Source organism: Sinohyriopsis cumingii, chromosome 12 (genome assembly GCF_028554795.1).
Source record: "Sinohyriopsis cumingii isolate HCF-2022 chromosome 12, ASM2855479v2, whole genome shotgun sequence".
NCBI classification, from domain to species: domain Eukaryota; kingdom Metazoa; phylum Mollusca; class Bivalvia; order Unionida; family Unionidae; genus Sinohyriopsis; species Sinohyriopsis cumingii.
In genome coordinates this window covers 80,415,333-80,442,597 of record NC_142972.1, presented here as the reverse complement: position 1 = coordinate 80,442,597, position 27,265 = coordinate 80,415,333, and the positions used below count along the sequence as shown (strand labels likewise).

At 33.9% G+C, this 27,265-nt stretch overlaps 1 protein-coding gene across 3 annotated transcripts in view; it reads left to right on the top strand.

Moving 5' to 3' along the window:
• Positions 1–27,017, top strand: part of LOC149786820 (uncharacterized) — a 115,158-nt gene extending 88,141 nt beyond the window's left edge. For all 3 annotated transcript variants that reach the window (XM_089977329.1, XM_089977330.1, XM_089977331.1), the window contains exons 5-8: positions 13,676–13,866; positions 19,005–19,152; positions 21,493–21,616; positions 24,426–27,017. In XM_089977329.1, coding sequence (XP_089833455.1) covers positions 13,676–13,866; positions 19,005–19,152; positions 21,493–21,616; positions 24,426–26,565 — 2,603 coding nt within the window. In that variant the 3' untranslated portion in view covers positions 26,566–27,017. The remainder of the gene's footprint in view (positions 1–13,675; positions 13,867–19,004; positions 19,153–21,492; positions 21,617–24,425) is intronic.
• The last annotated feature ends 248 nt before the right edge of the window (positions 27,018–27,265 follow it).

Genomic DNA, 27,265 nt, shown 5'->3' with positions numbered 1-27,265 from the left:
GCTTTAAGTGCTTAATATTTTTTAAATGTGGCATTTATGAAAATCAACAATCTCACACACAAATAATTCCCCACTCTAGTAGTGAAATCATAGAAGATTGAAGATTCAGAATCCGATCATGGCTTCAAAATTTGCACTTTCTTTCATAACTATGTAGCCATATCTGCCGGTGTTGGATTTACTAATAACTGAATTGAACTGGAAGATCCAGATCAGCTGGTACATCATGTTACGGCAGATCTGGGATTACACTGTTTGCAGTTGGATGAAGGTTATACTATATATATATATATATATATATATATATATATATATACACACACACTGTATATATACACTGTATATATAATATACAAATTTGCCGTCAGTAAGTTTTGTTACCTATTTATGACAAAACTTGTGCTTGATGATAAACCTATCCCAATTTTTTTTTTACAAACATTTGGCAGAATCGATTTAGGATATGTACATACTTATACATTGGATCCAGCTACAAACAGCATAGACCCATGGCTGCCTTCACATCATGCACTGGTAGATCAGGGTATGCTTTTTGTTAGAACTCATCAAGAGAACAAACAACATAGTCCCTGTTCTTCTGTAACATTATTCATTGTTAGATTGGGGCCTGTCTTGTTTGAAATTGATGACTTATACATGATTATATATGGTATGTTTCATAATTACCCCACCCCTTAGTTTTTAAACATGTATTAGGGATGGGAGTGGGTGAACAAATTTAATAAACATGTCATATTGCAATGGTACATTTGTTTTTTTTTTAAAAATTTTTAGAAGCATGCAATATTTGTTGGTGTGTTTCTGTGTAATTTGGATTTTTAATGTAGCTTTAACAATATTTCAGTCATATTTGTTGGAGAGAAATGCAGCAAATATAGTAGAAGATGAAACTTAACTGTAGCAGGACAGTAATCTCTGAGGGTTGAATTCATTGACTACCAGTACAGACTTTCTCATTGTTAAAATTAGGCTATAATCCCATCTATCAGTCACAACAAGGTTTTTGTGGTTAACTGCCTACCACCAGGTATTTGTGGTTTGACCTCCAATCCTAGATAAGTCAGTCATGTTATGACTTAGTACAACACAGCCTGGTCCTGTGCTGCAACTCAGATTGATTTTGGAATATCACACCAATTTGCATGCTAGATTAAGTCAGTCATTAGTACAGCACAAACTGGTCCTTTGTATCAAATGACTCAGACCTTTGGCCTGAACTCACCTCAAATAGTTTCTCAATTAGAACTTGGGCTATATTTGTTTTGTTTTTGTATTAACTTATTTTCTTACTTATGGTCTATGTTTTCTTTCCATATTTAGACATAAGCTGTGTATCTCTTAGAAAAAGTAAGTCATTTGCACCAAATCAGCTAGCTGTCCATCATTATTCTCTTGAACAAGGATGTATAACCACATTCTTCTTGTAAAAAAAGATCTCTTACAATATATACTTACTTATAAGTTGAATCAAAATGCAAGCAGCAAAGATCCTGATCTGACGTAGCATAATGCCCCTGTAGACGGAGTTATATATATTGTTTGTTCTACTGATTACTCTGTCAAACTGCACAGACCTGGATCTGCTGGTGCATTATGTAATGGCAAATCTTGGTCTGTGCAGTTTACAGTTGGACTTGACTTATAAGCAAAGTAGAAGTGAGTTATTTTTTATTTTTTAGATGGAATTTTTATTTACTTTTATCTTAGCAGCCATCTTTGAGATGTGAGGACAGTAACCACAATAGCCAGGTGGTTACTGAGTGCATATACTGGTATAGTTCATTACTACAGATAGTTTGTCAGGTCATTACTTAGTGCATATACTGGTATAGTTCATTGCTACAGGTGGTTACTTAGTGCATATACTGGAATAGTTCATAGCTACATGTGGTTACTTAGTGCATATACTGGTATAGTTCATTGCTACAGGTGGTTACTTAGTGCATATACTGGAATAGTTCATAGCTACATATGGTTACTTAGTGCATATACTGGTATAGTTCATTGCTACAGGTGGTTACTTGGTGCATATACTGGTATAATTCATTACTGCAGATAGTTTGTCAGGTGGTTACTTAGTGCATATACTGGTATAGTTCATTGCTACAGTGGTTGCTTAGTGCATATACAGGTATAGTTCTTTACTACAATAGTTTGTCAGGTGGTTACTTAGTGCATATAATGGAATAGTTCATAGCTACATGTGGTTACCTAGTGCATATACTGGTATAATTCATTACTGCAGATAGTTTGTCAGGTGGTTACTTAGTGCATATACTGGTATAGTTCATTGCTACAGGTGGTTACTTAGTGCATATACTGGTATAATTCATTGCTACAGGTGGTTACTTAGTGCATATACTGGTATAGTTCATTACTATAGATAGTTTGTGTAAGGGGCCATGAACAAGAAGCTTTTTAATACAGATGATTGCCAAATAAAATTCACCTTTAAAGGCCAGTTATATAAGTTTCTTTTTTTTTAATCTTCCATATCTAAAAATCCCATTTTTCCATTGCATCTTTTACAGAAAAAATGCTTTTAAATGTCTCACTCTCATGGAAATGCTTTTGATCAGTTTGGTCAAGCACTAGTCACTGACCAATCCATTCATAAAAATTTATGTGACCAGTATTACTCAAAATTCAGTTTTGCACTATTGACTTCTTTTCAGACTTTCAGACTTGAGACAATTTTGAAAAAAATTACACTGGTTTGGGGAAGACATCATGTTGACAAATTAATTGATTAATAAAGGATCATCAGTCAGGTAGTTTCTTTGAACTAATGATTGATAATGAAGTTAAATCTTTTTTCCAACACTAGTTACTGTACAATAATCTCCAAATAGCTTAATTGCCCATCCTAGGAAAGGAGTCATAAAAGAAAGTTTCAACATAAAAATTAAAAAGTATAGAAGGAATTTAAAACATTGTGATGTGCAAGCTTGAAAAAAAGTTTGAACATAAAAATAAAAAAATTAAAGAAAAAAATTGGGTTGCCATGAGTTTCAAACAAGCAACATTTTGTTTGGAAAGCATGACACACAGAAAGACAAATGTGGGTGTTTATATATAACATGTAGATCACTTTGACCTAATTTATTACATGTACATATATATTATGTCTCACTGACCACTGAGTATTTTGTGTTCAGAATTGAATAACTAATCACTGCAATGAGTCCCGGGTGGCTGAGTGGTCTAAAGTGCTTGCCCATACCAGTCACAGTCCATTCGGGTTTGAGTCTCAGGCTTTTCTAAAGTGGGTATGTTAGAAAGCTTGTCGGTGGATTCCTGTAGGCCAGTGGTTCATAGGACTTTTCAGAGATGTCATGTATAGCCTATCACACACTGAAAAAGGCATTAAACCCAAAATAACAGTGCTGGATGGGGGTTCAAACTAGTTACTAAGGAATGAAGTTACTGTTGTGCAAATAACGTATTGACTTGGCAACTTAAGCATATCGCATGATGGGAAAGAATATTGTAGGAAGCTTTACTGCATAAAAAAGTATTGTATTAATAATTAGAGGACCAGTGATCCTACTTGGAATGTTAAGGTTGTGAAATTTTTAAGCTGACATTCTAATTTCACATCAGTAATGGTTGGCCTCCGAGACCAGCCTAAGACAGCTGCCATGTTGCATGTTCCTAGGCAAGGCGCGATACAGTCATTGCCCTGGCCCTAGAGAGTCAGTGATGTGATGTTGTAGTAGGCAACCAACCAGCCATCTTTGTGCATACAGTTCTATTGAAACATCCTTTGTAAATCATTTTTCGTGGAAGATCAGATTGGAGATTTTTCCATTAATTGCTCATTGTTTTATCCTAACTCTTTCATCATGAAATATGAGCTAATTATTGCATTATTGATTTCCATGATTAAAGTATTCCTTTTTGATGAATTTAAAACAATTTCAAAGTTATCTTGCTATCAGAGATCATAAATCAGATGTTTTATAAAGTATTAAAGAAGGTTTATCGGAAAATCCATATTTTTGCATATACCTGTTTGTGGTTTAGAAAGACATTATTGAAGTGAGATAAATTTATTGTGGGGATTTTATTTTGGAACAATTGAGAATGGGATCCCATATCCATCACTTTAGACATGGGAAATTAACCAGTTTTGAACTAATTGTATGTTGTGAACTGATAAAATTTAAAATCGTGCATGATTTTAAACTGTTAATGGAACAGGAGCTCATTATTTCCACCTGAAGACTCCTAAGCAGTTTCCAGTTAGAGTAACTCTGTACTATGGAATAAGTTGTATGCGCTGAATGTATACCCTAATCTTCATTGCAAATTTTCCACAAAAGATAACTTAGCTTTTTTGGGCCAGGTGGGTAAATATATTTGATGGGTGAGGTCTGATTTGCTACATGATTCATCCTGATGTTGTTGGAATCCCCTTCATCCATTCCATATTCACAATACAGGCTCTTTTTGCCAGCCACATAGAAAATAGAACAAGTTTGGGAGGTGATTTTATATGGCAAGTAGGATTTTCAAAAGAAAATGGCCAGCTGGAAAATCAAACACTTGACTTGATATGAGAAGTATTGTACTCCTGACATTGTAGAGCTATCGATGAGAGCTATTCCCTCATTGTAGTGCTGTCCATGGTAGCTATTCTCTCATTGTAGTGCTGTCCATGGGAGCTGTTCCCTCATTGTAGTACTATCCATGGTAGCTACTACCTCATTATCATGCTATCCATGGGAGCTAATCCCTCATTGTAGTGCTGTATATGGGAGCTGTTCCCTTGTTGTAGTGCTGTATATGGGAGCTGTTTTCTCATTGTAGTGCTGCATATGGGAGCTGTTCTCTCATTGTAGTGGTGTATATGGGAGCTGTTCTCTCATTGTAGTGCTGTCCTTGGCTCCCTCATTGTTGTGCTATCCATGGGAGCTACTACTTCATTGTAGCGCTATCCATGGGAGCTAGTGTTATCCATGGAAGCTGATCCCTCATTGTACTTTTATCCATTGGAGTTACTCATTGTACTTACTCATTGTAGTGTTTGTCTGTGAGAGCTTCACAGTGAAAGTGGTTTATAACGAAGTATTTTACTTCACTTAATGAGATGGGAGCATTGACTATAGTGACCTTGTAAACAGAAATAGTGTAATAATTAAGGATCTTATAGTGAGGGAGGGCCATTGTTGTTTCAGGGAGGTGATTGATATAGAAGGTTGGATTGTATAAAGCCACTTCCATAGACTCTTGCTAGTACACTAAAATCTGACTTGAAAGGACTCTGTGTTAGGAAACCTTGTGCTATGGACAGAGATTCTTAATGCGTATAAAACTTGGATGTATAGACAACCAATGTTAAGTAACAATGTTGCAGGCAAGATGGATGGTCTTTTTTTGAGGTTTTTCTATATTCTTTGGAAAGCATAAGAAGTCATAAGTACCCAGACTGCTTTTTCATGACAGTATGGCTTTACATTGCAGATAAATTCTGAAAAGTTTATAGTCTAAATTTCCACATCACAACTCTGAAATATTGGTTGCCATATTACACTTGTTGTCAATGAGAATAGTTCTACAAGGCTTATATTATATATGGAAAATGAGTCATCACTCTTGTGATGGAGACCTCTGGCCCGGCTCAATACCTGGCTCTGAGAGAAACAGTGCAGTAAAGGACTGTATTGATCAGCTATAGAAGGAACTATGGTGCCACACATGGTTCTTGTTCAAGCTGTGAGTTTTCCAATTGCATGCTGTAATTATTGTTTGGTATCATTAAATGACATTTCTAATCAATTTTCCTTGGGTTCCAAATATTTTGAACTTGGAATGTACACAGTCGGAAGTAAATACAGCTTCCTGGAAATTGCAGCTTATCGGTAAAAAAAATGAGTGTATGGAAAATAGTGATGTATACAGATTGATATCATTGAACTTATACAATTATCACATTCCTAGCCCATTAACAGCCTGATTTCATTTGGACAAATCAGTAATGAATGGGGGAAAAAGGGGTTTAATGTGTAATTATTGGACACAGCAAAATGTTGGTTGCATGACCCAGATCTTTCTCTGAAATTGTGTCTTCTGTATTTAAAGGATTTATATCCTGTTTCTGGATGAAATGAACATGAGTACAGAGATGGATACAGCTACAGTTTCATTTGTATTTGTGACAATTTCCTGAGAATAAATGGTGTTTGTGAAAGACAACATTAGCATCATAATCAAAAATAGTGGTGATAATTTTGATTCATTTGAATGTGTCATATCTGCTGAAAAACATTTGCTAAATTTTGTGGTTTGGTCATAGTTTTCTGTTCCAGTGTAAAATCCAGACAGGGATATATACTGTTAAGTCATTGTATGACACATGCTGATGTTTGTGTATAGACAGGGTTGCTACCACAGACGACAGTAATCATGACAGCCATTAATCTTGGTTGATTCATTAATCATGTTTGATGTATTAGATAATTACTGTGTTGTTGGGATTAAAGCCATAATCCTAGGATGACATATTGTGACTCAACTGATCTATTTGTAAGTAGACTTAAAATCTTTAATAATTAATAACAATCAGTACTTATCTTGTATACCTTTGAAATGAAACTTTAATTTCTCAGTTTTAGACATTGTATGGTAGTGTAATTTCTGTGATTCACAGAATTTCAGGGGTTCAGAAGTCACTTGCCTTGCTAGAAATGGAGAGTAAAAATTTCAGGATGGCAAATTCATTTTTCAGCCATTCTCCTAATTGGTCATTTGGTGGTTCAGGACTGGCCAGTGTTTCTCCTTAATGAAAATGATGTTCTATTGAGAATATTGCTGAATGAATGTCCATACCTTTTACCATATGTTTGTTTTCCATTTGTTTTGATCAGGCTCTTACAAGCACTTTGCTTTCCCTGATTGTTACTAGGAAATGCTTAACAGCGATAGAGAGTGATCTTTCAATTTGTAATTACTTAAAACAGGTATTTTGAAGGGTTACAGAATATGATGCGGAAAACAACTTTTAACATTTTCAAATTAAAGTCATTAACGTTGTCAATTTTGATATTTTTATAAAAGCTGCTTTATCAAGAGTTTCATCCAGGCAAGTGAAAGTGTGGAGTTTTTGGAGATTTTGTAGTCCCAGTAATTGCATATTAAGTGCTTCGAATTAAGTTCACAATTCATTGTCAGTTTTCATCTTGTACCTCAGTCTCTTCAGTGAAAATACCATTTCATTTTGCCAGAATTATTAGTTGATATTTATAAATTACCAGCCAGGCAAATCTTTTAGTAATTATTTGACATCAGTTGTGTATCATGCTTCCTTCTTTTTAATTACTGCTTATATAAGGATCTGTTTTGTATATTCAAGCCACGAAATATAAAATCCTGTTTACAGAAGAAATCAGTAGGGATTAGGGTCTTCAGTCATGGGGAGGGTGGTGATATAGATTGGTCTGACACATAATGATGTAATATTTGTTTACAAGAGAGGTTTGCCATCATAAACAAACTAACATTGACAAGTGCTGGCAGTTGATTCACTGAACCATGTAATACTTATTTAACTTTACATTTTGAAAAAGGATGTCCAGTCTATAATATTATGCATGGCACTCATTCTCATTTACATGTATACGTGATTGTCAGGTCCAACTGCAAACAACATAGACCCAGATCTATTGTCACATAATGCATTGGCAGATCATGGTCAGTGTTGTTTGTTTTACTGATTTGTCTTAACAAACTGCATAGTCTCTGGTCTGCTGGTACATGATGTGACAGTAGATCTGTGTTCATTTTTCAGTGTGATCTGACATACAAGTGGGTATATACGATATTAAAAGCAACAGTTTAAATGCTGATATTTTTCTGTTAATATGAAGAGCAGAAGATATGCTTCATACATCAAGAAAGAGAACAGTTTGATGAAGGGACCCATGATAGCTAAGTTGGTAGAGCATCTGTCTCATAATCCAAATGGTTGTAGGTTCAATACCTACCCTGGCCAGCCCTGGTCAGCTATCTGTGTGTGGGACGGGCACTTAGCTTTCATCTGCCTGATAAAGCTACTAACATGTTAAAACCAACTAAAGACAAACAAAAGTGTTGAATAACTTTTCTCTTGATGCTCAATATTTTCCAAAATATTGTCAGTTTAATAATGTATTGTCAGTTTAATAACATATTGTCAGCTTAATAACATATTTAAATGGAAAATTGTACTTAAAACAAACCAAAACCAAAACAAGGTTAAAAGTGACCTAGTATTCAAATCCACTATACTAAAAAAGAAATTAAATAGTTTGTGAATAGATAACATGTATATTTTTAAAAAACTTAATTTCATACCTATGTAGCCTAAATTTTAGTTCCACACATTGCAAAAATATTTTGATTTCTGATTTTCACTATTTTTATGACAGTAATGTGCACTTTAGGTAAAATGTCAAGGAAATGGTTGATCTTTAACAAGTGTTCTTTTAAAAAAAAAATTATTTAGCAATTTCATTATTTAGTCATATTTATGTCCTGTAAAATAAGAAGTATTTTTGAGGTTTACATGTTGTGATTTGGGAGGATATGGATGATTTTTATGGGGTTGCAGATTTGTGGGTCCCTAACACCCCATACAGCAGTACAGTTTTTAACAGTGAATTTAATGATAAAGATATTAATTACCAACAAAATAAAACAAAATTAAATTCTAGATGAATATATATGTTTTTACAATGTGACCAGAGTTAAAATTTAAACAATTTTAATGATGTGTAATATCTATGCCTAGCTTATTAATCAATGGAAAATGCTTTGACCCATCTGATAATGGGATGGTTGAGATTATGACTAATTTACTTAGCATATCTGAGTGATTAGTATTCAGTTTGTCTGCAGTTTATGGTCTGCATATACAAATATTCATTTACATGAACTAATAATCATGTATAATATTCATAGACGTATATTTTTATGAAGTAAATCCTGGTTTCCATTTACATGAAATAGCTGAAAATGTGGCCAAGGTTTTGCTATACCTTATTTATTGCGTATAAGATGAGCCCAACTGCCAACTGCATAGACACAGATCTGCAATTGCATAATGCACCAGCAGATCTAGGTCTGTGCAGTTTGTTAGGAATAATCAGTGGAACAAACAACATAGACCCTGATCTGCAGGCACAAAATGGTACAGCAGATCAGGATCAGTATTGTTTGCAGTTAACTTGATTTATAAGTGAGTATAAACAGTAGTTCTCAAAATCTCTCCTCATTTTGAGATTTTACATGATCTTGAGATTTTACATGATCTTGAGATTATACATGATCTTGAGATTTTACATGGTCTTGAGATTTTACATGATCTTGCATATGATTCTTCAGACAATATCAATAATTTTGTCAAACGTAGAGATAGTGGAAAGGATGCAAAATTATGTTTCAGTTTTAAAATATAACTGATAGAAACCTTTTTGATCATTTTATAAGAGAGATGATGAATTCCTAACATGGAAGGAAATCCTTAAAATTTCCTCAGAAAAGGCAGATGCCTTTTAATGAAAATATAAGATTATTATGACTTTAACTTTGTTCCTGATGCATACTAATTGTTGTCTGTGAAAAAGTCATTGTTATTAAAAAGAAAGCATTAAGACATATTTAGAAATCTTCATTTTGGTACAAAAATTTTGAGATGCTTTGTACATCTGGATGTGGGGCATTTAATATTTTGTTTCAATCAATTGAAATTTTAAAAAATTTCAGGTTACAAAAGTTAAAACTTATTCCTTCTTATGAACTAATTTAGTTCACACAGAAAGAATAAATCAAAAAGATACAATTTTTATCCAATTTCCAAATTTGTTTGGTTTTGAAATTTTATAATTTTGTTTAAACCTACAATATTAGAAGAAAAATCGAACAAAGCAAATCTTATCTGACAGACAGAAAAATGGACCTCTTTAGTTGAAAAGCAAACTTTTCAACCATCTTGAATTTAATCTAAAACTCAGATGGTATTGAAATGAAATTGAAATTTAAGATATTGAAAGATAATTTGAGTGTTTAACTGTCACTTTTTTCATATATTCATGAATTTCTTAAGTTTTTGTCTGAAGTAGAAGTAAAAATCCAAGTCACTGATTTTAATTTTTTTCTCAAGAACTCTGCTGTATTTCACTTAGTAAGTCTGTAGACATAAAACTTAAGAAAGGTATAATTTACTTTAAACTCAGCATGACTTGATTGATTTGTTTCATCCCAGTTTAAATTCTTCCTTTTCGTCTGACTATGACAGATTCCAAGCAATTAAACACTGGTATTAAAAATCATACTGGCAGCACCAGTTATCAAAGTACTGCTGAAATTCAATTCACTTTGACCATGACTAGGATCAAGAGACCCCTGAGGGAAACTTGTTCATATGGAATTGAAATTAAATCATGAGCTATAATGATTATATTTCTCAACATTTTGAATATGTCCCCAGTGGTCTGTTAGAAGTTTACCACCATCAATCTATTCACCAAGATTTGGGCCATGCTTGCAGTTATTTACAGAGTTCTTTTATAATTAAACTTCAGTGATGAGCTATGGTTAATCTGTTTCTTTGAGTTCTGATTCTGGTTATTTCATAAAATCTTTAAATCAATAGCCCAGGGTCTGTGCTGTGTTGAAATTCAGGCGGAATAGTTGCCCAAGTAAACTGTACGTGTCATTTTGTCTAAATACCCAGGGAGAACGAAGGTGACGTTGCCATGTCTTGAGTCGTTATCTCACTCCACCCCTTCACCTTCATGGTCATTGAATATTTTCATATGATATCAAGTGTGTATTTGTTTCTATTTAAAGTGCAATATAAAATGGTTTCAGCATTGCATTTTTAATGTTTTTCTATCAATTTTTGTGGCAGTTCATTGATTACTTTTATCTACAGTTATGTTTCAGTCTTGAGGATTCCATCCAAAACATTTACACATGAAGCTTGAAGAACCATGTCATGTTCCATTGTAGTCCAATTATGAGCCAGTTATTACGTAGTGTAGGTTGATTGGCTGATTGCTTGAACTTGTTTATTTCTTATTTCATTACCTTATTTTGATAGTAGTCCATTTTCAAAGTTACTATTATGGCAAAGAAAGTCATATAAATGTTTTGCTTAAAAACAAAACTAAGAAAATTAAAATTTTTACATAAACTTTTCAGTGAGTATTTCTATTGATTTATTTGCTTCAGTGGAGTCGCAAAAAGGTCTAAGTGACTCTTTTCTCATTCTAAATTTGGAAATTGGAGCTCTCACTTCTTCCAATTTTCCCACCATTCTGGCAGTAGCAAGATGTCACTTGGCCCAAAAGTTTGAGTCCAGCAGGGATCCTGGGCTACTAATTTTGAAGTTTACTGCAAATCACAGTTCTTACATTTTGTTTGGAACACTTTACATGTATCTGATGCTATCAGAGCAATTTCCAAATGTTTAAGCAATATTGGTTTGATTAGAAGGGGGGTTATGATGACTAAGAAATAACCAAAGTAATTGTATAATGTACAAATTAAAGGGCCAGTGTATGAGTGTTGATACCTGTACCTGTATAATTCAGGTATGTGATAGGTTGAACAGGTGAACTCAACATTTTACCTGGATGAGTCATGTATTTAAGTTCCCTATTTGTCAGGGAAGTCAATTGAAAACAAATGCAAAAACCACCAGCCACATCATGACTCTACAATAAAGCAACTTGATTCTACATAAATGTATGCTCGGTCATACAAATGGAGAGTTATTTTACAGAGAAAACGGAGCTATGGCTTTAATGACAGAAATCTCAGGTATATTTTTGGGGGGTGGGGGGAGAAGATTCATGATCATGTGGCAATGTCTTTTATCATATTAGAATTATTAATTACAGAAATTAGCTGTAGTATAAAATCTCCAGGAAGGCCAAGCTTTAATGTCTTAAATCTCAAGTATTTCTGGAGGGAGAGAGAGAATGTGTGTGTGTGTGTGTGTGTGTGTGTGTGTGTGTGTGCGTGCATGTGTGTGTGTCATTCAGATGTACATTTGTCATGATCATGTGGCAGGGTGTTTAGTCATAGCAAAATCCTCAGAAAGGAGAGCAATATGGGACTGACTTAAATGCCATATCTGGAGAGATTTTCTTGATTATGTGGCAAAGGGTTGGATCATAACACAAAATAAAATACTGCATATATGGTAGCTTAAATCTTCTTCAGAATATTTATTGGTCAAGAATGAAGTGCTGTATTGTTATAACTTAAAATTATTAGTTCTTTATTGGGCTTTAGAACTAAATGTTTGAATCTGAGAGATCACCAACTAAATGAATTTGAGATGCCTTTTTCAGCATCCTCAAAGATTATCACTAATAGATGAGGGTATGAATTCAAATTGAGTACCCACACTGTCATAGTTAAAGGCATAAAAGTAATACAGTTCTGGTAGCATATATACTCACAAGTCAAATACAGCTACAAACTGCACAGACCAAAATCTGCCATTACATAATGTGCTGGCAGAACTGGGTCTCAGCAGGTTGTTAGGAGTAATCAGCAGAACAAAAAACATAGACAATGCAAAAGCAGATCAGCATGTATGTTCTTTGCAGTTGGACTTAACTTAAGCATTTGTTGGCTTTTAACAGCGATTATATCTATATCTGTATTTTGTTATTGACTTTAGTCCAAAATCAAGAAAATAGTCTATCTGACTAGTGACTTTTATTTTGTAAACGACATAATAGATAGCTAATATTTCTCTAAGATTATAGATTTACTGTTCAGGTAATTGGCTGTTTTATTGTCTAATTTTTTTTTATATTAATGTTGTTTACTTCAAAATTACTCATTAAATATCCAAAGTGGAATCAGTCTTACTGTTGTGTTAAATTTTTAATATAAGAGGATTTACTTATTTAAGTTATTCACTGGAATTACAAAGTGCTCATTAATACTTCTTGGACTTTATCATTAATTTGGAATTATAGTGAATTCAGTCAAGAACATTTTGGATTATATTATTGTGATACATCAAAAATGATTGTTAACACATTGCCACTTTCAAGGCCATTGGCACATTAGCACATTTGAGACTACAGGCACATTGGCATATTCAGTATTGAAATTTATTTCAAATACCACTAACACTCAATTGGAACTTCATACATTTGGACTTGTGATATAATTTTTAGGACAATATGGGATATCATTCACAACACTATAGGTTCTTTTTTAAATTTTCACTTTGTATTCTAGGAAATGAATTATTTGGTGAATTTTACAAAACCTGTTGGTTTTTGTTCTCTCAGTTACTTAGTTTACAAACATGGAGTTGTAACAATGGTATGTCTTTTATCCCGTAGTCATGGTTGTCTGTGATCTCAGACACATGCACACATGCAAGCAGACACACACACATTCCATGAACCAGATATTGTTGGAGGCCAAAAATTGTCCATGTTACCAAGCTTGTTAATATGAGGTTTGATTTGCATTTCAAGATCTTTCTTGTAATCAGTGTATGTCACCAGTCTGAAAAGGGAGCTGGATTCCAGAAATGCCAGTTTAGAGACATTTCACTGTATATCATAACAAATTAGGTTGCCAAAATTAGACATTATTTAAACCAAATGTATCACAGAGATAAATCTTTTAATTTCAGGTGGGCTTCTGGATTTTCAAGCCATGTACCCATCGCTATGTGAGAGTAAGACCAGTACAAACTTCAAATGTGCTCCTCTAACATCCCTCTCACAGCCATGTATGCCCGTCAGCAACATTGGACCAACACGCATCCTCCCCTTCCTTTATTTAGGATCACAGAGGGATGCTCTTTCTCAGGAAATAATTCAGGTAGGAATGTTTTCACATTCAGAATTTCATAGGTATTTATAAATCCTCTTATATGTTTGTCATCATTATTGGCTTAAAAGTCAATTAAAATTTTGGAAAAGATATTTGATACAAATTACTGCCTTCAAAATCTGTTTTAGTGTAAAGATAAATGTGAGTAGTCTTGTAGCTTTTCAAAGATAAATGCAATATTTTAATGATCCCCACCAAGATCTATCCAGACAATTGCTATGCTTGTTTGAATCCAGACAACCAGGCACAGACCCAGTACATCCATTATGTATCAATGTATCTGTTGCTCATTTTGGATATATGTAAGTAATATTTTCATTGTTCCACACACACACACACACACACATGCACATCAACATATATAAATATGTATGGGAAACCATGATGACCTAGCTAGAATAATAGACATGAAAATTGTCTCCAGAAGAAATAAATAAATTTGCTATTCACGGAGTTCAGTACAGTGAATAAGATTTTCATTTTTGTGGCAATAAAATAAAAATACTGATAGCAGTCAGCTTTTGAAAACTTTATTGCGTCTCTTTTGCCACAAGAGTTTTCAAGGGAAATAAATCTTGCATATAATAATTCATTATAAATTAGCAGTATGTAAGTTGGATATATAAGTCTTGTTCCATCTGCAAGAACAAGATTTTGATAGTTTAATTAATGCATAAATTACACTTTTCTTAATACAGTATTTACTCTATGAATGACATGCATCCCACTGTGAAAGGCATATTCAAAGGTCATCCATCACATATTTCATGGGCTGATTAGGATGTGGCCTTTCTTTCCAAAGTCAGTTGAATAATTTTGAGTCATCTCTTTCCAAAGTCAGTTGAATAGCTGCATCTTATGAGATTTACTGGAAATGGTAATGATACTTCCCAATATGATATGTTTGTGGCAGACAGACTTCTGGCTAGATACAAGAAGAATAAATTGTCATAAAATATGGATGATGAAACACTAGACAATCAAATAAAATACCTGCACTTTTAATTTGTAATATTATTCCTGCTGAATAAAATACCAAGAAATGAAAAGAACTACATATATACAAAAACAAACAGAAACCGGATAAGAAGTACATTGCTATTTATAGAAAACAGCAATCACACAAACATAAAACTTTAAATTTTTTAAAACTAACACTGATAAAACTTATGGTCTGCCAATTCAAGATATGAATGAATGAAAATGTATTAAACAAGTATTTTAACTTAGGTTCAATGATGCAGGTCGCCATTACTAGATTCCAATAAATGACTAAAAAATGTTGACAACAATAGCCCGATAATAATTAAAATTAATAATATGCATGCTTTAAGACTAAAGTTAGACATCAATGTATGCTGGCTGCAGCTAATACTGAAAGCCTAGCTGAGGTAGGTTGTATTTAAGCAACAGTAACATTTCTCCCTTCTCACCAAGTAAAGATCCATGACAATCTGAAAAAATCTGGCCTGTGCCACTAAAGAACTGCTCACTCAGAATGCTTGAAGCTGGTGCAGACAAATAGCATCTAGTTAATTTGGCCAAGTAGAGGAACTGAAACCTATGAGTGTTCCACCAGCCGTATGTCTTCTTCTCATTGCAACAGAGGGCTGGCCAGATACAATTAAAGCATCGCATCAACGGCATCATCCATGTGGGTTGTTTCGTTGACGGTATGGACAGGTTCTTCACAGGCCACAGACACACAGAAAACAAATCCCAGAAATGCAGCGTTGATGGTCCAGTGGCATTTAAGTTTTTCTTTTTTTGGTTGGTGGTTCCTCCTGCTTGTCAGCTGATGCAACTGTGATGCATTCTGCTCTAAGCCATTCTTTGGATCTGGTCACAAGTAAAATTCTTCGCTGAGCAGGCAATGTTTCAATCATTGATTCAAGATGGTGACCAGGATAAGCTTGTTGCTGGCAACGTCAGCAAAGCATGTGTTTAGTGACATCACACATATCATGGCGCATTGTCTGAATACCTTGACTCACTTCACGCTCTTGAGCAAACAACATTTGGATCATTTTCAGCATAGGAAGAATGATGGATACTGATGTTTGGCTATCACTTACTTCCTTGGTAATGTCTGCGAATGGGCCTAATGTGTCCAAAATATTGTTAGTCAAAACCCACTATTGGGCTGTTAGGCTAGGCAGGTCATAGAGAGTAGCGTAAGCCCCCAAGACTTGTTTTTGTTCATATAACGAAAACCATCATATTGTATTTAGAATTCCAGTGTATCTGGACATCCTGGACAAGTCTCTTATGGGTATTGCCAAATTTTTCCTGCTGCTTTTCAAGCTGCTGTTGTGCCAGGATTCAGTGTTGGAACTTGTTGACTATGGATCATAAGATCACCAAAATATCTTTGACAGCTTGTTGCGACAGAATGTCATCACTGTCAACAAGCTGCAGATTGTGTGCAAAACAGCTGATGCTGTCGATTTCATCCAGACGCATTTCTTTCAGGATGTTTGCACCTCCGTAACACAGAAGAACATGGATATGAGTTTTGGGAATGTTGTATTCCTTGCATAATTTGTCCAGTTTGCTTACCAAATATTCTTCTGTGTGTGATTCATAGAGAGGCGTTGCTGCTAAAATCACCTGTTTCCGCTGAAAGACTCAACAAGGCTAAGCCGATGGACGGGTCTGACCACTCATCCGAGGTCAAATTAAGGTCAAATTGGGCAGAAACTAAATCACACACCTTGCTTTGCATTGCCTTATGCATGTCGGGTATCAAAGATGTGGAAAAGTACTTCTGACTTGGAATTTTGTAGTGCGGTTCTGCCTCGGCCATCAGACGTCAAAAACAAAAAGGTCTTCAACAACGGAAAATGGTTGCACATCTACTGCCATGAACTCTGCAATAGCTTTGTTCCAGCTAACAGCTCTCTGGTGGTCAAATGCAAATGGCTGCTTTCGGTCCAGCATGGCATTAATAGTCAGAGCACGAGGAGTTGCTGAAGCTGCTGAGGTTAACTGCGCAGCATCCTTTTCATTTTTATCTGCCAGAAACAGGCCATGTTTGATGATGTGCTTGCAGCGCAAGTGCTGAACAAGATTTGATGCATAGTTTTTAGAATCCTTTCCACCTCTGGAAATGCATGCTTTGCAAAGTGTGCAATTTGCTTTGGACTTGCTGACTGCATTTACTTCGAAGTAATTCCAGACTAAACTTGAGTGTTTCAAGTTTGACATTATGCATAGGCTTGGTAGTATATTTAATAGTGTATAATCATTAGTCAATATTAACAATTCAGTCGATTCATGCACTTGAAACAATGTTTTAAATCAAGTAAGTTACTACTAAGTTGTCCACGTGGCTGGATGGATGCACTCACCACACTGCAAGTTGTGCGCTGACGCAGCTCAGCAGCTGGGGTATCCAGGAGTTACATCACTGGCGCTGCATAATATTTATGTCAGTGTTCAGCTGCTTCAGCGTGCGACCGCTATTCATTGATTAGCAGCATTGCAGGAATGGCTAAAGAACAGAATTAACTACAGTGAGTCATAGTTTCGTAGTAGTTGGAAATTTCACTAGCTATCTAATCTGCCTAGCTATCGGCTAATGTGTATGCCGGAAGTTCAACAGCCAGATGAGGCCTCATTGGCTGGTTGGCTGCTGTGATTGGGATGAGTGCATTAATGGTATTGATAATTGTTGTGTGCAGACAATCAGCGGTAGTTTACAGCAAGTGTGTTAAAAAATATTTACTTTAGGAACATATTTTCTTTCAATTAACCCCCAAATCAAATGTTTATTCCTTAATTTCCACTATTTAATTCTGATTTAAAATTCAAGCTACGTCAAGAAGAATGTTATGGTTGAATTAATATTTTGTAAATTTGTTTACATCGGCACTGATTATTCCTGCCAATACCGATGGTTCTAATAATCGGCCCGATTATGAGTATGGCTGTTTAATCAGTACAGCTTTAGTTGGAAGACAGTCAGAATGATGACAACTTACATCTGAGGTCTTTATCATGCAACAGAATAGGCCGCATATGTTTTGATCAGCTATCACATATGCCCATTTTATAGTAAAACATACATGGAACAAACCATGTAGACTCTGATTTGTATTAGATGGAGCCAGGTATGTATTTACATGGTTCTCTGTTTGAGTGTGCACCATCTTGACAAAGGAATCTGATTTCATGTCAATGAATAAACCAGACATGTTAAAATTTAACTAATTTGACCGCATTGTTTTCATGTATTTGGAACATATGTGACTATCATTAGGAACTAGAATTTCTCGTTGTGCTGTCTTACTCCAGCTACCCCAGGGCATATACCAAACACTTAGCAAAGTCACGGCAGTTTACAACATATATCTTTTGAACCTTTTTATGCCTGTAATGAGCAGTATTCCTCCATGATGAATCCATCTATCAGGTTTCTCATCTGTACATGCATTGGTGTATAAAAAACTGAGCTGAATGCAAAAACTTACCATTTGATGCTTATGTTAATAACAACATCAGAAAAGTGGTCCCTATGTCTGGTCTTTGCTTTTGCAGGCAAGACAACTTGCTGTTTTCCATGTATTAACTTTCCAAATTTGTAACCCTTTGACCTGAAATATTTGTGAAGAAAGAAATTATAATTTGTGTTGGCATCAGAGATCTTAATCTTTGTACCTGTAATTTGGGAGTGACAGTAGGTCAACTGGCAGAACATAGGCCTTATAATCTAAGAGTCTTGGGTTCAGTTCCCACCCAGGCCAGTCCAGGTCATCTTGCCTTGGTGTTGATAGTATACATGTCTAATGTAATGTTCATGAGATTAGTAATTGCAGTGCACTACTTTCTGTTGGTTACCAAGTCATGTTAGTATCAAAAGTAACAAAAAGCAGGCAACACTGTCAAAATAGTATTATCTCTCCAACCTTTCAAGGTTAACACTTGTTTAATTAATGTATAATAAATATCCATCTGTGCTCATCATAGATCCAGATCTGCAGTTGCATTATGGGATAAATGTTGAAAGCTTTTAGACCAAACTGAGTGCAACAGATATTTACTTTATAGCCAAATAAATGGTAAGTTCAACAAACGAAAGAGTCACTTGTTTATAATTTCCTTAAAAATGTCAATTTTGTTTTCAGGTTAATGAGATATCTTACATTCTAAATGTCAGTACTACGTGTCCAAAACCAACATTCATCCAAGATGGCCATTTTCTGCGCATTCCAGTCAACGACAACTACAGTGCCAAGTTGCTACCCCACTTTCATGAAGCATTCCAATTCCTTGGTTGGTTAATTTACTTCTGTTGTTTGTTTTTGTCTTCTATAAATTCTGGCTTTCTCTTGATGTTTAAAATTGTTTTAGTTATGTGTAATTTTCTGATTGAATTTGAATGGATGTTTTCGAATCCGATAAATTATACATCAGAACTTTATGAATAAATCCAGATAAACAGGTTTGTTAATATGTTTTATTATGTATAATGTATTTGTTTTATGTTTATTTTTAATGTATTATACCTTGATATAATATTAAGGATTGTTCAATATTCAATCAGAACTCATATAATAAAAATGATTATCTGCATTATTTTTAATCTGAATGTAATTTTAATCAGCATGTAATTTTTACATGGGATCCCATAGAGCCATATGCATTTCATTTCATGTATAATAATTTCACACAAGAGGCAAGTCAGCCCACTACTAAAGTACTTTCCCATAATAATTTCCTTTGATGATTTTTTTTTCCCTTTGAAAATAGTTATAAATGTTTGTAAATTGCACAAAAAGACGTCAGAAGCAGACTTTTCATGCGTATCGTGTAAATGATATTCAAGCATCATGACCTCATCAGTCCTTAGTTACAAAACTAGAAATAAATGTAAAGCAAATAAATAACAAAACAGTATTTTAACCATTGTTTACAAATACTGTCATAGTACACAAGAATTGTGAATGAATACAGTAGTAGTTCCTTTCTAGTGTTATGAACTAATAACGTCTGGTTTTATTTAAAACAAGTTAGAATGCTTGTCACAAAAGCTTGCTAAACATTTGTTAATATTCTACTGTTGTGGAGAACAAATACTGTTTGCAGTTCTTTTGTCTTGTTTAATTACTTTGCCCCATATTATTTTGTATGTACTTTCTCATCTTTGTAGATGTGAATGACAATAAATGAATTTAACTGAATTGAATTGATCCCTTGTGTACACATGAGCTTATGCAGTATAATAATTATTGGCACTTCATGTAACTTGGTGAATCATATTCGCAAGTGTGTACTTAGTGATAATAAATAATTGATTTGTATTGATACACATATGTGCATTGATTCCTATAGATACATATATGTACGATGATTCATATAGATACATATATGTACATTGATTCATATAGATTCATATATGTACATTGATTCCTATAGATGCATATGTATGATGATTCATATAGATACATATATGTGCATTGATTCATATAGATACATATATGTACGTTGATTCCTATAGATACGCATATGTACATTGAATCATATAGATACACATATGTACATTGAATCATATAGATACATATATATACATGGAATCATATAGATACATATATGTAGGTTGATTCATATAGATACATATATGTACGTTGATTCATACAGATACATGTATGTACATTGATTCATACAGATACATATATGTACGTTGATTCATACAGATACATATATGTACATTGATTCATACAGATACATATATGTACGTTGATTCATATAGATACATATATGTACGTTGATTCATACAGATACATATATGTACGTTGATTTATACAGATACATATATGTACATTGATTCATATAGATACATATATGTACGTTGATTCATATAGATACATATATGTACCTTGATTCATATAGATACATGTATGTACATTGATTCATATAGATACATATGTGTACATTGATTCATATAGATACATATATGTACGTTGATTCATGCAGATACATATGTGTATGTTGATTCATATAGATACATATATGTACATTGATTCATAGAGATACACATATGTCCATTGTATTTTGGGGAGACCAATAATATGGAAAGCTATATCAAGGAATTGTTTTGTTGATGAAGAAAACTTAAGTGGGCATCATCAGACTTCTTTAGGTCTTCTGCTGTCATTTTAATAATGCATGTTAATATGAACTGTAAAATCTCTTATCACTTTATTTTTTGGGGAACAAGACGTGTAAAACTAAGAATTGTTGGTTATGAAGTCACATATCTGAACATATATTGATCTACAATGTTATGATCATATCAGTTTTGTTTTGTAAATTTTTTATGGATGGTAAGAACATTTCATTAGCTTTAGTTTTAGAACCAAGAGAAAATATTTCAAATTAGTTGGTCAGAATATCTGCTGAAATTTATTTAACAACCAGAAATTTGTCTGAGTGATATGAAATGATCAGCCTAATTTATCTGCAGTAAATGATATAGTAAATAAATTACTTTGTTTTTTAAACATTAGTGACACAAAATAAACTTGCCTTAACCATCTTTCTATGATATATCTTTATATCTATATTGAATTTTTCACCGTCTGTCTTGCATCTGTTTTTTTTTTTTCCTTCTAGACAAGGTTCGTGAGTCAAATGGCTGCGTTCTGGTCCACTGCCTGGCAGGAATTTCACGCTCCCCTACCCTTGCCATTGCCTACATTATGAAACACCTTGGCATGTCTTCGGATGATGCCTATAGGTGAGTCACTCAGATTGTCCTTGCTTGGTTAAACCATTTCCACACATAATCATTCAGTGTCAGATTTCTGAGCATTGTTTAAACTATTGTTTGTATCTCAGTTATTTCCAGATTCATTCTCATAGAATTCCATTTTCTTTAGAATACTCATTGATAAAACCCAATTTTATCCTGTAAGGATAGTTCAGTCCTATGACCCTTAGCTGGCTTGTTCTGACAAATGGATGTGCAAGTGAAGACAAACAAGTCACCATTACTTAAATACATGTATGGAAAAATGAATCTGGCATTTACAGTAATGTTTTATTGGCCTTCACAGTCAAAACATCAAAAAGCAAGGTCAAATTCTTGGTTAATAATTTCCAGATAATTAAATTTAAAAAAAAACAACAGAAATCTACAAATGGAATGCATCAATCACAGTTAGATAATAAACAGATAAATGTAATCTTTCTTAATTGACCTACTTATGAGAATTGAGTTATTGATAGTTTGCCTTAAAAGCTGGCTCTTTTTATGGTGCAAAGACCTAAAATTTGGCTTTGTCAGACCTAATCTGTGTTGGTGCACTTGTGAAGTATTGCTTTAACCTCATCTGCTTTTGGGACATTTTCCAGGTCTTTGTCCCACCAATAGACCTACTACAGTACTGGCTAACAGTAATTAATCAGTTCCACCATGTATCAGTAATTCAGTTAAAGTACATTTCAGTTTTTTTAAGGGGTTAGGTGGTTTAGCATAAATTTTGTTTTGGTATTCAAAGTTATGGTATTCATAGTTATGGTATTCAAAGTTATGGTATTCATAGTTATGGTTATGGTATTCATAGTTATGGTATTCATAGTTATGGTTATGGTATTCAAAGTTATGGTATTCATAGTTATGGTATTCATAGTTATGGTATTCAAAGTTATGGTATTCAAAGTTATGGTATTCATAGTTATGGTATTAAAAGTTATGGTATTCATAGTTATGGTATTCATAGTTATGGTTATGGTATTCAAAGTTATGGTATTCATAGTTATGGTTATGGTATTCAAAGTTATGGTATTCATAGTTATGGTTATGGTATTCATAGTTATGATTATGGTATTCATAGTTATGGTATTCAAAGTTATGATATTCATAGTTATGGTTATGGTATTCATAGTTATGGTATTCATAGTTAGGTATTCATAGTTATGGTATTCATAGTTATGGTATTCAAAGTTATGGTATTCATAGTTATGGTATTCATTGTTATGGTATTCAGAGTTATGGTATTCATAGTTATGGTATTCAAAGTTATGGTATTCATAGTTATGGTATTCAAAGTTATGGTATTCAAAGTTATGGTATTCATAGTTATGGTATTCAAAGTTATGGTATTCATAGTTATGGTTTTCATAGTTATGGTATTCATAGTTATGGTTATGGTATTCAAAGTTATGGTATTCAAAGTTATGGTATTCATAGTTATGGTATTCAAAGTTATGGTATTCATATATATGGTATTCATAGTTATGGTTATGGTATTCAAAGTTATGGTATTCAAAGTTATGGTATTCATAGTTATGGTATTCAAAGTTATGGTATTCATAGTTATGGTTTTCATAGTTATGGTATTCATAGTTATGGTTATGGTATTCAAAGTTATGGTATTCAAAGTTATGGTATTCATAGTTATGGTTTTCATAGTTATGGTATTCATAGTTATGGTTATGGTATTCAAAGTTATGGTATTCAAAGTTATGGTATTCATAGTTATGGTATTCAAAGTTATGGTATTCATAGTTATGGTATTCATAGTTATGGTTATGGTATTCAAAGTTATGGTATTCAAAGTTATGGTATTCATAGTTATGGTATTCAAAGTTATGGTATTCATAGTTATGGTTTTCATAGTTATGGTATTCATAGTTATGGTTATGGTATTCAAAGTTATGGTATTCAAAGTTATGGTATTCATAGTTATGGTATTCAAAGTTATGGTATTCATAGTTATGGTATTCATAGTTATGGTTATGGTATTCAAAGTTATGGTATTCAAAGTTATGGTATTCAAAGTTATGGTATTCATAGTTATGGTATTCAAAGTTATGGTATTCAAAGTTATGGTATTCATAGTTATGGTATTCAAAGTTATGGTATTCAGAGTTATGGTATTCATAGTTATGGTATTCATAGTTATGGTATTCAAAGTTATGGTATTCATAGTTATGGTATTCATAGTTATGGTATTCATAGTTATGGTTATGGTATTCAAAGTTATGGGGCATCAGTTTACTGGGGGAAAATGATGACAACAAAAATAGAAATTGTGTTGAGTGTATTTCTGACCAGTTCATTTTGTATTGTTTAGTCTCACATTTGCGAGGGATATTTTATAGTTTTGTCAGTCATGTAAATGTGTTTTTGTATTTAAGTGTTGTATGGTATATACACATTAAATGTAAAGAAGTTTTTTATATATCAGCCTATCAACAATGCCATAATTGACATGACAATGACATCAAAGTTTTTATTTGCAAAAATACTTTTATAAGTATAATGTACTTTCTTGAAAAGCAATGATGACGAGAGCACATGAAAGTATGAAATAGAAATATATTACTGATTTCCTATTGGATGAACAGATTTACACATTTTTCTACATAATGAACTGACACTTGGACATACTCACTCTTATCATATATATATATATATATATATATATATATATATATATATATATATATATATATATATATATATATATATATATATATATATATATTAACCAATTCACATAGTTGTGGTAGTAATTTGATTTCTTTGCTGTTTTTTGCAGATATGTGAAAGACAAGAGACCCACAATCTCACCCAATTTCAATTTCTTAGGGCAGCTTTTGGAATGGGAAAAACAGATAAAACATGAGGCACTGGAAAAAGAAGATAAGAATGGGAATATTTCTTCACGACAGGGTGAAAATAGAACCTGGTCCAATTATGTCATGGATCTACAGTCTTGTAGTCCTTCATCACCCGGGGCAAAAAACATAAAACCTTTCAACTTTGACACGAAAAGCTTGTCTTTGCAGGCAAAATTTCTAGGTACCAAAGACTTGTGTGGTGGATCTCTTACTAAGGGTATATTATCAGACAAAGATTCTGATTTTTCACAAAGTTCAGAACCTTCTGTACAACTTGCAGCACCATTTCCAGGCCCATCATGTGATTCAGGGAGTTTAACAGAAATCTCTTCAAATTCACAATTTTCTCCATTCCCTGTTTGCATGGACTCTACAGCTAGGTCTTGGTCTGAGAGAACGTGCAGTCAGTTTGAGGTGCAGTCAGTATTTAGATCCTCACGAAGTGGAGGTGAACAGTCAGTGTTCAGTAAGACACTTACGGAGAGATGGGCAGTGACCGGTAATAGGGAAGATGCTCCATGCCCTTTCCCATGCAGTTCAGAGTCAACGATTTCTGGACCTACATTATTCTGTCTTCATTCATCTGATACTGGTATATCTCAACTAATCTCAAGTACATCATCTCCTCTTTCAGATGAAATGTCCAACAGTCAGATAAAACCCGTATCACCGTCACAGGTCTTACATAGTCAAGATACGGACCAATTACAGAATGAGGTATCAAAACCACCCTCATTGTGGCCACCACTGTGTCTTAATGCGGGGACTAGCAACATTTTACAATCTCCATTGCAAGAAAATGTGCTCTATACATCATCCCCTTTCACATTCAAAAACGAATTTGCAAGGTTGAGTACACAAAAGCGCCCTTTAAGGGCACTTTCACTTTCATTATCGCCAATCACACCAGAGTCCCCAACAGACAGTTTCAGATCTGTGGAAAACAATGTGACTGTTACCATAGCAACAACATCAGCAGCATCATCACCAATACCTGTGACTTTATCTTCATGTGTGTCTAGTGATCTCACCATTCCAAGTACAAATGCATGTTCAATTACAACTGCACAAAAAGTAAAGTTAAAGTCGTTTTCAGTGTCTGCTCCTTCCTCTTTGACAAATTTGCAGTCTCCTACTTCATCATTAGCAAAACTGAATTTCTCCCATGCTGACTCAGATTCATGTGCCAAGTCAGAAGCGATGAAAGAAAATGTATCATTTCAAACATTTCCAACTACCTCATTGGACAAACTTAATTTTACACCATGCTGCACTAAGATAGAAGAGAATAGCTATCTGTCTGCAGGAGTCAAACGGCCTCATAATTCATCTGTAGATGAATTAAAGACTTCTGAACCACTTTCACCAGTGTCACCAATGACACCAGGGAGTATCACAAGCACAAGCAGCACCAGTTCCTATAATTCCTCTCTTGCATCCCCAACAACAGTTGGTACTGGTAAGGTCAAGTTTAGGTCACGGGAAGGTCGGGTTAAGCGTACGATTGTGCGACCCAATAGTATTGCATTCTCTACATATCCAACCTTTGACCTTGGGTCAGATTGTCAAGATTCACCTAATTCTGGTAGTAGTGCATCCCAGGACGATACCTCAGAGACATATATGCTTCAAAATGGTAAAAAGTCGAAACAGTCAGGGTGCATGGGTGATATAAAATTCAGAGTTGGCAAATATTCAGAGAGAGAAATTTATAGACAAATCACAACTGCAATGGAAACTGCCATGCTTAAAACACAGGCATATGAAGCCAGCAGAAAATCTCGCAGTCTTGATGACATGTTAAATTCAGATGAAGAAGGTACGGGATCTTCGTTTGTGCATTATCCATTTAGTAAGTTTTTCCAGCAATGTGGCATGGCAGCAGACCAGTTCTCCCCAGCTCTTGGATGTAATTTCCAAGGCTCCACTGATCCTTACCAATCAACTAGCAGCATCTCATCGAATGGGAGTCACAGTTCTATACATGGTAGTCACAGCTCACTTCATGGGAGTCATAATTCCCTTCATGGGAGTCTTGAAGTCATCCAGGTATCATAGTACAGTATACTAATGTTGTGCCATCCCTTTGCATGTGGACACCTACAGTTCTTTGTGGATGAACTTTATTCAGCTGCTTGAGTTTTATTTATTTTTCTTCCATGTTTTGCTGCTTTGTGTTAAAATCATTGTCTACAATATTTTGTTTCATATATTGGTAGCTGCGTGTTCAAGCTATGATTCACAGTACTTTTTTTTCTCATTTATTTTTTTTTTTATTCAGTTTCATGCTTTTCCTTTCATGTTTTCTTTATAAAGAAAACCCTGTTGTCTACAAAGCAATTCCAACTGAAACAGTGTAATTAAAACAATACAGAAATAGTGCTGTTTAAAATTGTACCATCATGAGTCTGCTCCTTTGGTCTTAATGGTTACTAGTTGCGTTGGAGCCTATGGCACTGACATAAATCTTTTAATCATGGAGTAATGGAATTTATCTTGAATGTTCTTAAATAATAAAGAGCTGGATATATATATATATATATATATATATATATATATATATATATATATATATATATATATATATATATATATATATATATATATATTCTACTTATACCAAAACCCATATTTTCAATATATTTTTTCCTAAATTTTTTAAAGATCTTTTGTGTTTCTTTACCACATAATCGATAAAATGCCTCCCAATATATTACCTATAAATTGTTTTTGAAGAAACTTAGTGCAGGGATGCAAG